The sequence below is a fragment of the Podarcis gaigeae genome (assembly GCF_964106915.1).
Source record: "Podarcis gaigeae genome assembly, chromosome: 12".
Classification (NCBI taxonomy): domain Eukaryota; kingdom Metazoa; phylum Chordata; class Lepidosauria; order Squamata; family Lacertidae; genus Podarcis; species Podarcis gaigeae.
Window position 1 is genome coordinate 47,196,225 of NC_139688.1, and position 13,007 is coordinate 47,209,231.

The 13,007-nt window shown below is 44.2% G+C and overlaps 2 protein-coding genes across 4 annotated transcripts in view; one reads left to right on the forward strand and one right to left on the reverse strand.

The window, feature by feature from the left end:
• The window catches only part of NPHP3 (nephrocystin 3), a 216,430-nt gene that overhangs the window by 70,964 nt on the left and 132,459 nt on the right, over window positions 1-13,007 (reverse strand). The window lies entirely within an intron of this gene.
• The window catches only part of DNAJC13 (DnaJ heat shock protein family (Hsp40) member C13), a 62,284-nt gene that overhangs the window by 18,544 nt on the left and 30,733 nt on the right, over window positions 1-13,007 (forward strand). For 2 of the 3 annotated variants that reach the window (XR_014556811.1, XM_083705463.1), the window contains exons 12-23: window positions 75-244; window positions 1,987-2,086; window positions 2,724-2,831; window positions 4,614-4,769; window positions 5,307-5,363; window positions 6,740-6,861; window positions 7,345-7,420; window positions 7,916-8,011; window positions 8,203-8,346; window positions 9,608-9,622; window positions 10,618-10,700; window positions 12,389-12,542. Coding sequence is in view for 2 of the 3 variants with exons in the window: in XM_083705463.1 (XP_083561589.1) it covers window positions 75-244; window positions 1,987-2,086; window positions 2,724-2,831; window positions 4,614-4,769; window positions 5,307-5,363; window positions 6,740-6,861; window positions 7,345-7,420; window positions 7,916-8,011; window positions 8,203-8,346; window positions 9,608-9,622; window positions 10,618-10,700; window positions 12,389-12,542 (1,281 nt within the window). In the remaining variant the exon portion in view is untranslated. The remainder of the gene's footprint in view (window positions 1-74; window positions 245-1,986; window positions 2,087-2,723; window positions 2,832-4,613; window positions 4,770-5,306; window positions 5,364-6,739; window positions 6,862-7,344; window positions 7,421-7,915; window positions 8,012-8,202; window positions 8,347-9,607; window positions 9,623-10,617; window positions 10,701-12,388; window positions 12,543-13,007) is intronic. The other variant, XM_083705464.1, reaches the window with a different exon arrangement.

The window sequence follows — 13,007 nt, forward strand, 5'->3', positions numbered from 1 at the left end:
TAAAAAGTCATTCTTCTATACGTTTTCTCTTCTGCTCCTGTCCAAAGGGTTAACACCTTTCCGCCTTCCTTCAGGGCTTATTTTCAGAAAACAAAGAGAAGCTAATCAACAATGCCATAACAGCCTTGCTCTCGCAAGAGGGTGACATGACAGCATCAACTGCAGAGCTTGAAAGCCAATTCCAAGCTGTTAGAAGATTAGTTGCATCCAAAGCTGGATTCCTTGCTTTCACTCAACTTCCAAGGTAGGTACTTAGCTTTCAGCAGCAATCCTGGAATAGTCTGTGAGTTATTTATGTTCTGAGCCCAATTCTGAAGATTGAGTCTTCCACAATGGCTTCTGCAAAGCAACATCAGTACTGCTGTAACTCTTCCATCTCCCTTGCTTTGCTCTTCACTATTGTTAGCTGATCTCACTGGTACGTATCATCAGTGATGTATGTATAGACAGTTTTGCCCAAGCCTGCAGAGAGCTCAGCCTTACCATCAACATCCTGTGTCAGGACGTCACCAGCACCCCATGCATCAGCATTGGTGACCACACTCCTGAGGGGATAGGCAGTTTTGTCTACCTGGTTTCCACCATAACCGGCAAGATCTCCATCAACACTGAGCTGGACAAGTGTATTGGCAAGGCAGCTATGACAATCACTCACCTCTCCAAAGCGGTCTGGGAGAACGTGATCCTAATGACCAGTACTAAGATGAAGATTGCATGTTGAGCGCGCTGCTTTATGGAAGCGAATTGTGGACAACTAAACAACCACACAGAGCGACATGCCTTCCACAGGCACTGTGTCGGAGATTTGGGGCATCACGTGGCAGGAGTCTCAAACAGATGCACTCTCCCAAGCCCACATTCCCAGTGTTTTCAAACTCTTGTCTCAGCGACGTCTATGCTGTCCACGGAATGAAAGCAGTACAACCAAATGCCTTTATCTGCCCCAGTTGCCACAAAACATGTCTCTCCCATATCAGTCTCTACAGCCCCAGCAGGCACTGTTACTTGCCAACGATTTGATTTCATTCCCAACGACGCACTCCTCCATTGTCTCCCAAGACTGGCGGATGCCAACTATGTATGGACAGTGCTGGGTTATTTAAAGGAGGATGGTGTCTTGGAAATAGCCCTCAAGTTTTTCACTCATTTTAAACTACAAGTTTGATTATAGCTCTGTGCAGCAGTAATTACAAAGATCTTAAGAGTGAAATTTATGTACCTAGTGCTGCAAGCATGCACACAGTTATGTGTATCTATTAAAAGGTGCAGAAGCAGGTGGAAGAACTGTTACCCTTCCTAATAATCACTGGATCAAATCTATAAATGTATTGGAAGTTTAGTGCTGGAAATGATTTTTTTTTTCCTTTTGGCTTCTGAACATCTATTTACTTTTATTGTGCTTTGGGGTTTTGGGACACCTGATGACTTTAGTTCTGTTAGTTAAATAAAAAGTACCACCCGATCTTTTATGGGCCTCTCGGTGGCCTCCCATCCAGATTGCTGACCAAATGCATTAGGCTCAGTAATGCTACAGCTTTTGTGTTCCCAGGTCCAGCCATTGATCCCCAGCTTTTACTATTCTTAAACTTTGCTCTTCAAACACAGTTTGGCAGCTCAGTTGCACTTAGCCATGTAATTCATTTCCCGTGACAGACAAGGTCTTGATGCGCTTGTTTTCCCCCTGCTATTCTTGGCAGCAATTATTTAGCTGTAGCTTATTAGAAGCTTTTCTTTTTACTGGCAGTTATACTGTCCACAACTGCTAGGCCATATCATTGAGCTTTCATGAATAATTTTGAAAAATCTAAAAAGAAAAGTAATTGACTGAACTTTTAGTAATGTTCAAGTTTACTGTTCCCCAAATATGCTGCTGTCAGTTATGCTTGAGTGTTTATTTATACACATTTTAAGTTAGGGCTTTTGATATTTGTCAAAATGCTGCTACCGTTTCAGTATTCACTCTGATGCTTTGCTATGTTTTGAAAGGTTTCGAGAGCGCCTGGGAGTGAAGGTCGTGAAAGCTCTTAAAAGGAACAATGATGGAGTAACTCACGCTTCCATTGATATGCTATGTGCCCTCATGTGTGTGAGTACTCTTAATACGAGTAAGCTAAAATAGGGTATTTATTTTCTTGGTTTGATGGGTTATAATTCCTACAATGTCATAGCCTCCGTAGGAAGAAGCAGTACTATGTGATCGAAGGAGTTGTATAGCTGTATCTGAACCCCATCAATACAGGTTTTGAGTGATAAACAGGTAACTGCCTATTCAGCTCTCCCCAAGGCTAAATACTATATACCTAATCAATCAATGGTGGGGACCATGTTAGGGGAGCAAGAAGCTTTTTCTCTTTTTCTTTACGGGTGTGGGGATTATGTGACCCTTGATGGTGGAGCAGGGGAGGAGTAAAGGGCAGAGAGCCTTAGTTACGCAAGTAAGCTTGAGTGACTTGTTTTAGCTTATGTAGATTTTCTGACATTATAAGAACCATCGTTTTAGCAAGAAGGATATTGCAGTGTATCTCATTTAAAGAATGGATGTTGTCTAGATAAATGACCTCCCAAGTGCATAGCCTATCTACGTTATTTTGGAACAAATAAGGCAAATTATGAACTCTTTAATTTTTATCATGCATTTCCTGCTAGCACGTGTTTCAATTTAGCTGGAGCCTTAAGAGTGTTTGAGACCTACATTCTGATGAAATACTGTCTTTTATCCATAGCCTATGCATGATGATTATGACCTGAGGCAAGAACAACTAAATAAAGCATCTCTTCTTTCTTCAAAGAAGTTTTTGGAAAACTTGTTGGAGAAATTTAATTCCCATGTGGTAAATATTTCACATCAATCAACTAATAAAGGGTTCTGTGTTTTGTGGGGGGTGGGGTGGATATGTGGGACAGAGGTCCTACAGTTTAGATCAGGGGTGTCAAACTCAAATTCATCGGGGGCCGCATCAGCAGTTTGGTCACCCTCAAAGGGCCGGTTGTATCGGCCTAAAATATTTGAGCAGGCTGAGACCCCCCGAAGTTGATGGGCTTTGAAATTTAAATGGGGTGTGTGTGGCATGTGATAAATTATGTGAGGTTCGAGCTGGTCTTTGACCAGTAATAAATTATGATGATGATGGTGGTGGTGGTGGTGGTGGTGGTGGTGATGTGAGGTGGGGCCTACCTGCCCCCCTCCCCTCAATATTTTATTCAGGCTGACACCCCTGTTATGAAAGATTACTACAGTCTGCCCCTGTGGTGATGTATCATAACATTGTGCAGGCCCAGTCTGAGGGCACCTTTACCGGACTGCGTCTTGTGGCTGGGGCTTGTCTGCGCCTTCTCTCCCTTCTCTGCCTGTTGCTGCCTCCTCCCTGTGCCAGGCGCTGGCGGGGGGGGGAGATGTTTCTGACGGGGGCCAATGCTGCTTGCTCCTCCCTCTGCTTTTCAAATCCCATTGAGGGGGGGCAGGGGCGGACTTTGGTAATATGGCACCCACTCTGAGTGAGGACAAAATTTGGTGCCCCCCCCCAATAGAATAAATAGGCATCGTTATCATTATTTTGTGCTCCCTTGGCTCCGGGCGGGTGAGGCGCCCACACGGCCCCAAATCTGGCGCTGGTGGAGGAAGCACATTTCCACGACGGGCCGAGCTGCTCCTGTGGATCCTGCTGCCTGAGGCAGCCGCCTCCCCTTGCCCTCCGTGGCAAGCCGAGGCTGAGGGGGACGTTCGCTTGCCCAGGTGCCGGGCTCCCATCCACTTGCTCCGGCGCGCCCGCTGCAGCCTTGCTGCCAGCAGACATCGGGGAAGGCGGCCGGGCGGGCTCTGGGGCTCGGTGGGGCCCGCTGGCAGAGGGCGGCGCTGCGCCTCGCCTGGGCGTGGAAGCCCTGCTGGCACGTTGTTTCCCATTCCGCGCTCCCGCCTCCATCTCGGCTCCCTCCCTCCCGTCCTCCGCGCCTCGCCTGTCAGACTCACATCCCTGCCCGGCGGCGCAGCGGAGGCCGATCATGGCGCCAGCAGGGTCTGCCGGGGCGCGCGGAGGAGCGTCCGGCCAGGCAGCTCCGTTCCGCTTGCTGCTGCTGCTTGCGCTGAGCGCCTCCTGGGCGGCGCGCCCGCCGGACCGGAGCAGCCGCCAGAGATGCGGCAGCCCACGGGACAAGGCGGGCGGTCTGTGGGGTCGCGCCGGCGGGGGACCTCCGGAGGCGGCCTCTCTGCTCACCACCTCCTTTGTGCTGAAAGGCGACGCGGCGCACAACCAGGCGATGGTGCACTGGATGGGCGAGAACAGCAGCGAGAACGGCGGCTACACGGGCCACATGAAGAGGTCTGGCGGGCCGGATTCGGCCCGCGGGCCTTGTGTTTGACACCCGTGGTTTAGATGATTCAGAGATTTGTAAGGATGTTCAGTTTTGCGTCTTGGTTTTGGTCTGATCATGCCTCTCCATTGAATACACAGTTGTATTTGAAAACTTAATTGAAGGCAGTGAGACATAGCAAGGGCGTGCCACTTCGTAGCTCATAAGCCAAAGACAATTTTAGCGAGAGTTTTCCAAAAAGCATATTCATCTATTTTTGCATGCTGCTTTATCTGACATATCTGATCTTCCTTTTTCAATTTCAGGAACATGGAACAGGTGCCCTAGTTATCAGTTCACTTTTGGACTTCCTTACTTTTGCCCTCTGTGCTCCGTATAGTGAGACGACGGAAGGGCAGCAGTTTGATATGTTACTAGAGATGGTTGCATCTAATGGGAGAACCCTCTTCAAGCTCTTTCAGGTGAGTTGAACGTTAAGAAAGGAGATAGCAAAGATTCCACCTTGTTTCTCCTGCTAGTTGAACTGAGCTATTACTCTTGAGGGAAATTAACACCATATGATGGTAATTTGCCATGACATATAATGCAAGCTGTCCCACATTATTTTACTAACTCCCATTTTAGTAGGCTAAGAACTTTGTTGTATGGAAACAGGTCCAGCTGTGGAGCAGAGAGGCTTTTGACTGGAAAACCCATTAAAACCCTCAACAAGTAGCAGGAGCCAGAATGACAGCTGTAGTTCTAGATCTGTGTATTAAATCTGTCCCAGTACTGTAAATTCTTTATTGTAACAGGTCACTTAATGCTGTAGTTGGAAATAATGATGATAGATCATAGAGTTGGAAGGGACCCTGAGGATCATCTAGTCCAACCCCCCGCAATCCAGGAATATTCAGCTGTCCCTCATGGGAATCAAACCTTTCAACCTTGGCGTTATCAGCGCCATGCTCTAACCAACCTTGCTATCCATACACTCTGTTTTATTATTTGTTTTGCAGCATCCTTCTATGGCCATTGTGAAAGGAGCTGGATTGGTTATGAAGGCAATAATAGAGGTAATGCATCTATGCAATCTTGTAATATTTTACTTCCTTATAAATAGGAATGAGAATGGCTTAGTTAATCAAACATGCATCCAAAGCCTTTTTTTTTCTCCCAGGAAGAAAGTTTTCTGTTATCACTTATTGCACAGTTGCATTCAGCTGTTTGGAAGGAGCAGTTGGCTCACATCTTGAGGGTGTTTTCTCAGGGGTGTTGAGTGCACAACATGGTGGGTGATGCTGCTCTCTTGTGGCTGCAGACAGGAATCGTAGACTGTTCTTTGTCCATTAGACACACACCCATCACTTCAGTCTCTTGACTGACAAGCTACGAGAACAGGCAGGCTATATAACTCAGCTCAAATAAGGAAAATAGTACAGTGGTACCTTGGTTTACAACCATAATCCGTTCTGGAGGTCTGTTTGTAAACCAAAACAGGTTGTAACCCAAGGTGTGCTTTTGCCAATGGGGCCTCCAAAAAAACATTTGTTTGTAATCCAAAAAAAGTTTGCAAACCAGGACACACATTTCCGGATTTGACGTGTATGTAAACCAGACTGTTTGCAAACCAAGATACCACTGTAATTGGAAAAACAGCAAGAACATGAGCCAAACTCCTGAAACTTAGAGAAAGAACACCGTACTAAACATATAGTAGAAAAATGTAACTGTGGCCAACTGGGTGGTTTGATTCATCACCTTCAGGAAACACCCTTCTGAAATTTGAAATGAAATGAAATGTGTCCATGAGCCCCAAAAGGATGGCAGACCCAATATACAAAGAATTTTTCACACACACACACACACACACACCCCACTTCATAAATTCTAGGTAGCACACAATGAAATACAATGAATTCAGTAAAATTCAATTTTGAATCCTAAACAACCCTAAACACCTAACATCCTTAGAAATAGCAACTACAGGCAAATCATGTAACTCCAAAAGGGAGATATTATCATAAAACTAAAATCTACCCAACCACCAACAAATGCACATTAGTTTGTGCCGAAATAGCCTGGGAGCTAGGAGTAATAATAACAATAATTTATTATTTATACGCTGCCCATCTGGCTGGGTTTCCCCAGCCACTTTGGGCGGCTCCCAACAGAATATTAAAACAGAATAAAACATCATGGCCACGTTCTCTATTTGAAAAATATGAAAGCCAGCTACTCTTCAGCTCTCCCTGTAGCTAAGGGACGTAGCAGAGGTAAAAAAAAAAAGCACATAGTTTTATAAAGTACCTTCATTTTAAATACCGTCTACACTGTGAAAGCAGTATATTATCTCTGATTCCAAACACTCCATTGTTTGACATTGCAAGCTAAAGGCAGAACAACTGAACTAAGATTCTTTCATGGTTATCCTCTTGCTGTCTTTCCAAAGGAGGGAGACAAAGAAATAGCAACCAAAATGCAAGATCTTGCCCTCAGCGAAGGTGCCTTACCTCGTCATTTGCACACTGCTATGTTTACAATAAGCACAGATCAAAGGATGCTTACGAATAGGTAAGTCTATGTCGCTTGCTTGCTATCATTCCTCTTGTATGATAACCTCCTAATTGTATAACCTGCCCCTTCCCAACTGATCACTGCACAGACAGTACCTGTCTCACTAACGTTTTGTCCCATCCCACCCTACCACTGAGTAGACCACCTGAATTGAAGGTAGCAGGTTAGAAATCAATAGGCAAAATTATTGGAGAGAACATGCTGAAAACCACTGTTCTGTGGTAATGGCAGTTTGAAAAATAACCACAGATAACCAGTGCTTACAGTTGGCATGAAGAAGTCTGCAGTCTAAGTACAATTATTTGTAGTCTTCCCTAAGACTTCAGGAAGTGTAGGCTGCATAGCAGAAATACAGTTAAGTTGGGAGTTAGACTCCATATATTTAACAGCAGCTGCAAAACAATGAAACGTATTACATGGTCTGAAGTTTAATCATTTTCTGGCAAATAAGTAGCACATTTCTCAATCTCTATTTCTCAGGCAGCTGAGCAGGCATCTAGTGGGCCTCTGGACAGCTGAAAATGCAACGGCGTTAAACTTGCTGAAGCGTATTTTGGTAAGCGTCTACATTATAGGTCATTCTTAATTTTGCTTGTGCTGTTTTGTAGTTGACTCAGCTCTGTCTAATCAGCAAATGCTTTAAGTAGGCTGTGTAGAAACGGGTATTGAATAAATGTTATACTTAGATGTACGCATGTTGACGGAAGATTTCATGGTGGTGCTCCTTCAGGTATACTAGATCGAGGCCGTTTAGGGCTTTAAAGGTCAGCACCAACACTTTGAATTGTGCTCGGAAACGTACTGGGAGCCATTGTAGGTCTTTCAAGACTGGTGTTATGTGGTCTCGGTGGCCACTCCCAGTCACCAGTCTAGCTGCCACATTCTGGCACAAACTATTAATTGTAGTTTCTGGGTCACCTTCAAAGGTAGCCCCACATAGAGTGCATTGCAGTAGTCCAAGCAGGAGATAACTAGAGCATGCACCACTCTTGTTTTGGTTAATAAACATGTTCTTCGACTCAAGAAACTTGAAGCTTTTTTGTGGTTTTAGCCCTCAGGCCTGCTCTTATACCTGGACAGTAGTGACCCTGTTCCTGAAAAAGATGCTGACCGGATGCATATTAGGGATAACTTAAAAATTGCAAATGTAAGTATGACATGCTCCACCTTTAAGAGGCTTGAATTCCCTTCCTTTGCATTGTTGTTGCTTAGTGCCCTACATGGTGCGTGATCTGAGGACGGGGCACCCTTGGATATAATCATTGTAACATATTTCATTGTTTCATCTCGCATTTCCCGTGAAATTAATTTGGATTAACGATGAGCTTTGTTCTGCAGGATCAATACGGAAAATTTAATAAAGTTCCAGAGTGGCAAAGGCTTGCAGGAAAAGCTGCTAAAGAAGTTGAAAAATTTGCCAAAGAGAAGGTGGACTTGGTATTGATGCACTGGAGAGACAAAATGGGGATAGCTCAGAAAGAGGTAATACGTTTAATCCTCTGCCTTTGTACTTTGAGCATCAATGCTATTTTTTTTTTTATAGTACCACCCGAAAAGTTAACGAAGAAGACTTAGCTTTGATTTTATTGGTATCTTTGTGCATTTAATTAAGTTCCAAATACATTTTTATCCAAAGAGAAATATGCAGGGGTGGGGGAGAGGATTTCTCCATTAAATGTGATGACTGGACTTGCATAGTGAACATCAGTGTTCTTTGTGGTCTCAAAAAAAGAAGGTCAAAATAGTGTGAGTTCTGCGGTGCTCCTGCCATACTTTCACCTTTTGAGCTTGGGCAACTGGTACGCTCCTTGTAGAATGCATGACCTGCTGCTTCCTTTCCTAATACTTTCAGTAACATTGGACCAAAGCTGTCCATTCATTTTACCTCTTTCCTACCTTCCTTCTTGCAGTAATTGTGAAGTTTGACAGGCTTCTGTGCCTGCTGTGCGGTGGTAAAATTTGCTACTCTTCCTTGATGCCAAATGTACTGTTAGTGGTGCTTGATGAATGGTGGTTAGATAAGTGTGGAGGGGCAATGGTGTGATTTAAATCCCTGCTCCCTCTTGGATTCCTCTTTCCAGGCTTATGATCTGGATCCTGCTTTCCCATGCTCTTATTTAGTATTCTTTTGTGCATTTGGTTTACTTGTGGTTCTTCTGGCATTCTGCACTTTGGCATCTCAGACAAACGGAAGTCTAAATCACAATGGCCTGTTTGTCAAATGTGCTTTCATTTTGTTGTGTGAGGGCTTGTCATTTGACTTGCTGTTGACTTGGCAAGGAATAAGGGATGATGCATCTTAGCAGGGCATTGTATGCAAGTAATTTGTCCAGAGTACTTGACCTGAAATAAATGAAGACCAGAAAAAACCACTTAGCTTCACATCAAATCATATAGCCGTTAAATCAAAACTTTATGTGACAGAGCAATGGGGCATGGCTTCCATTTTGGTTTAAAGGTGGTCTTTCTGTTGAGTTGCTTAGTAGATAACACATGATATGGGGACTGTAGCTAGATTTTCCAGAGCTACATTACACTGCCTTACTGTTAACTGCCAAATAGTCCTGAGTTTATCTACTTATGGGCTGTAGAATCTGGGGGTGAATTTGAGGATTCTATTCTGTGGTGAAGTTACCTTGGAAGGTTTCTTGTAGATGATTATTCTACATATTCAAACATGTGAGAGGAGCTTTTGTTAAAAATTCAACTTCTGTTTTTCTTTCTACTTCCCAAATACTACCAGGACAGAAATAATATGGTGAGTCTTGAGTCCTTACTCCCTTCTGTAGAGTGTAGATGGCCTTGAATTATACCTGGCATGTAGTGACCTGTCTGTCTGTATACGTTAGTTTGAATTATTTCTTGTTCAAGTTTGGCTTGCATTCTTCTGAGCTGCTCCTTTATGTCTCCATTCTGCAAGGAAGTAATCCTCTACTCGCTAATTTAAACCCCACCCGTCCAGTTCTAGTTACACCATTCCAGATTTAACAGGCATGGTTGTCTTGTCATTCCCATTCATTTTGGTAACACTCTAAAGATGTGGCTTTCCTGCATGCACATTTATTCTGTAACACAGTTGTGGTCTTATTGCATTGTTCCCGCAGTACCTGATCCAGTGAGGTTGGACTCATTGGCAGTAAAGTGTAATCAAAGAGATAGCCAGGTCACAGTCAAGTGGCCCTTGCTCTCTTAATTTTTATATGATTGGTACATGCTGGGACGCAGGTGGCGCTGTGGGTTAAAGCCTCAGCGCCTAGGACTTGCCGATCGAAAGGTTGGCGGTTCGAATCCCTGCGGCGGGGTGCGCTCCCGCTGCTCGGTCCCAGCGCCTGCCAACCTAGCAGTTCGAAAGCACCTCCGGGTGCAAGTAGATAAATAGGGACCGCTTACCAGCGGGAAGGTAAACGGCGTTTCCGTGTGCGGCTCTGGCTCACCAGAGCAGTGATGTCACGCTGGCCACGTGACCCGGAGGTGTCTCCGGACAGCGCTGGCCCCTGGCCTCTTAAGTGAGATGGGCGCACAACCCCAGAGTCTGGCAAGACTGGCCCGTACGGGCAGGGGTACCTTTACCTTTACATGCCGGTAAAGTTGTTTATTCTTGTTTTCTAAGAAGATAGGAAAAATGTGTCTCTCTTTAGCATCGAGACAGACCTGTCTTGGAGTAGAACATAACACATTTAACTTTTTGTTCAGTTTATTGGAATCTATGCGATCTCATCTCACAGTTTTGGATTCACAAATCTTCCTTTGCAGAACGTTAATCAAAAGCCGGTCATACTGAGGAAACGAAGGCAAAGGATAAAAATACAAGCAAACTGGGATCTCTTCTATTACAGGTACAATTCTTTTGCTTTAGCCCAGGGATGGGCAACCTCTCTTTGGCCCTTTGAACCCTCCCTCGGTCACAAATCTTCACTGGCCTTGCTTCTCCATTGCCAGGCTGGAATGTGGCCTGGAACTCAGATAGTGACTTGTGCTTGCCGGAATGGAGGATAGAGAGGGGTGTTTGAATGTGTGTCAAAACGAGGTACAAAGGTAAAATCTGCATTCATTGTGCTGCCCACTTCTGTCTCCAGCACTGCCTCCACGCCCCCAAAGCATGTATGGCTCCTGGAAGGTTGTCGAGAGGGGAATGATCAGGCCCTCGCCCCCTATTTTGGTATAGATTAGAACTGCGTGTCAGATCGAAATTGGAGCAGTGCCACGTTTGTGTGAAATGCATGTTGCAGAAATGAAGTGTACTTTAGGAAGATTTAGAGAAACCTTGGTAGGAATACTCATGCGCCAATGGGATGCGCACTCTGCTCTTTTAAATAGCAGCGGCCGAGGTTTGTTGCAAGCAACCTTTTGAGGTTTCCTCAAGTTTCAAAAAGATGCTCACTTTTATAGAAGGAGGATGTAAAGCCATTTTAAAAACACAGCAGGGGGAATATCATTAAGTGGTTCTGGGGATTGTTGCCCTTAAGTCCTATTAAACGTGTATCACCTAAACATGCGTTACTTTAAGCACATAGTTTGTAACTTTAAGAAGAGTTTGGATTTGGTATCCTGCTTTATCACTACCCGAAGGAGTCTCAAAGCTTTCCCTTCCTCCCCCACAATAAACACTCTTTGAGGGGCTGTGAGTGGGGCTGAGAGACTTCAAAGAAGTGTGACTAGCCCAAGGTCACCCAGCAGCTGCATGTGGAAGAGTGGACATGAGAACCCGGTTCCCCAGATTACGAATCTACTGCTCTTAACCACTACACCAAAGCTACACATACAATAAAAAGGACTGAAACTGCCTGAACTGATTGTCAGCATTATTTACTTTCTATCCTGAGCTAGTTAGCGTGTGGATTACAAGTTTGAAAACATACTTTATGTTTCTTTTTTAATATATATCTTGCCTTACAACACCAAAAGCGGGCAATACAACATTTTACAAAAAGTTTTAAATTATTTTACATTTGTTCAAACATTCAAGTTATTGATTTAAATAAAATCTACTATACAGTGGTACCTTTAAAACTATACAGTGGTACCTTGTTTTGAGTCCAGGATCCATTCTAGAACCCCAGACGCTCAACAAAAAGTGCACTCAACAAAGCGCCGCTCTGCACGCACACATGGAACGGTCTGTGTTTCTGCGCATGTGCGAAGCGCAATTTAGCGCTTCTCCGCATGCGCGAGCGGCGGACCCGGAAGTAAGCCCTTCCTTGTTTGCCACAGACGTCCACCAAAATGGATGCTGGACGGGACAGACGTATACGGAGGTACCACTGTAGCTGGTATAGAGTGGCACCTGGCTAGCTTGAATGCTAATTTGCTGAGCAGTTTTCAGATCTGTAAATACATGTAGCAGAATATACTACATAGTACATATTAGTTTAGTCCTTGGTGGGTCACGGTTGCCAGTTTGATACTTTCCAGTAGTGTTACCAGTGGGTGGGTGCTTTAAACTTTATTCAGAAACTTAATTCCCCCCCATAACATGTAGTTAAATGCTACACACAATCTGCTTCCCATGTGTTTCTGTATTAAGATTTCTCCAAGATCATGCTAGATCCAATTTGATTTGGAATTTCAAAACGCGGGAAGAACTAAGAGATACCCTGGAGTCTGAGATGCGGGCATTTCAGATCGACAGAGAACTTGGCAGTGCTAATGTCATCTCCTGGAATCACCATGAATTTGAGGTACGCCTTTACACAGCGCTTGTGTTTCATGTAAAGTCATCATTGATTTCGAACACCCCAGTATTGATACCTGGATATGTGTACTGTTACTAACAGATGCTAGTATAAAAAGCAAGCTTCAGTTTGAAATAGCTTTATATAGTCTGCATATTCTGTCAACTTAAGTTGCCATTCTTCTTTGGTTGGGACCTCGCTCAACTTGCAGACTAACATGTAGACTAAGAGAACAAGAAGAACACATGTTTAAAGAAGATTAAAAAACATTGATTGAATATATGGGAAATAATTGTGTACAGCTGAAAACGCTGGAAGCATTAAGATAAATTTAGCAGTGTAAAGAAGTTTGGATGGATGCAATAATGGAATCCTGAATGGTACAGTTTAGGTAAAATATCCAGGGATTTATGATATGTAAAATGAACCATGGAAAGAGAAGAAGGGAAGTCACTGATACCTTAAGGATGT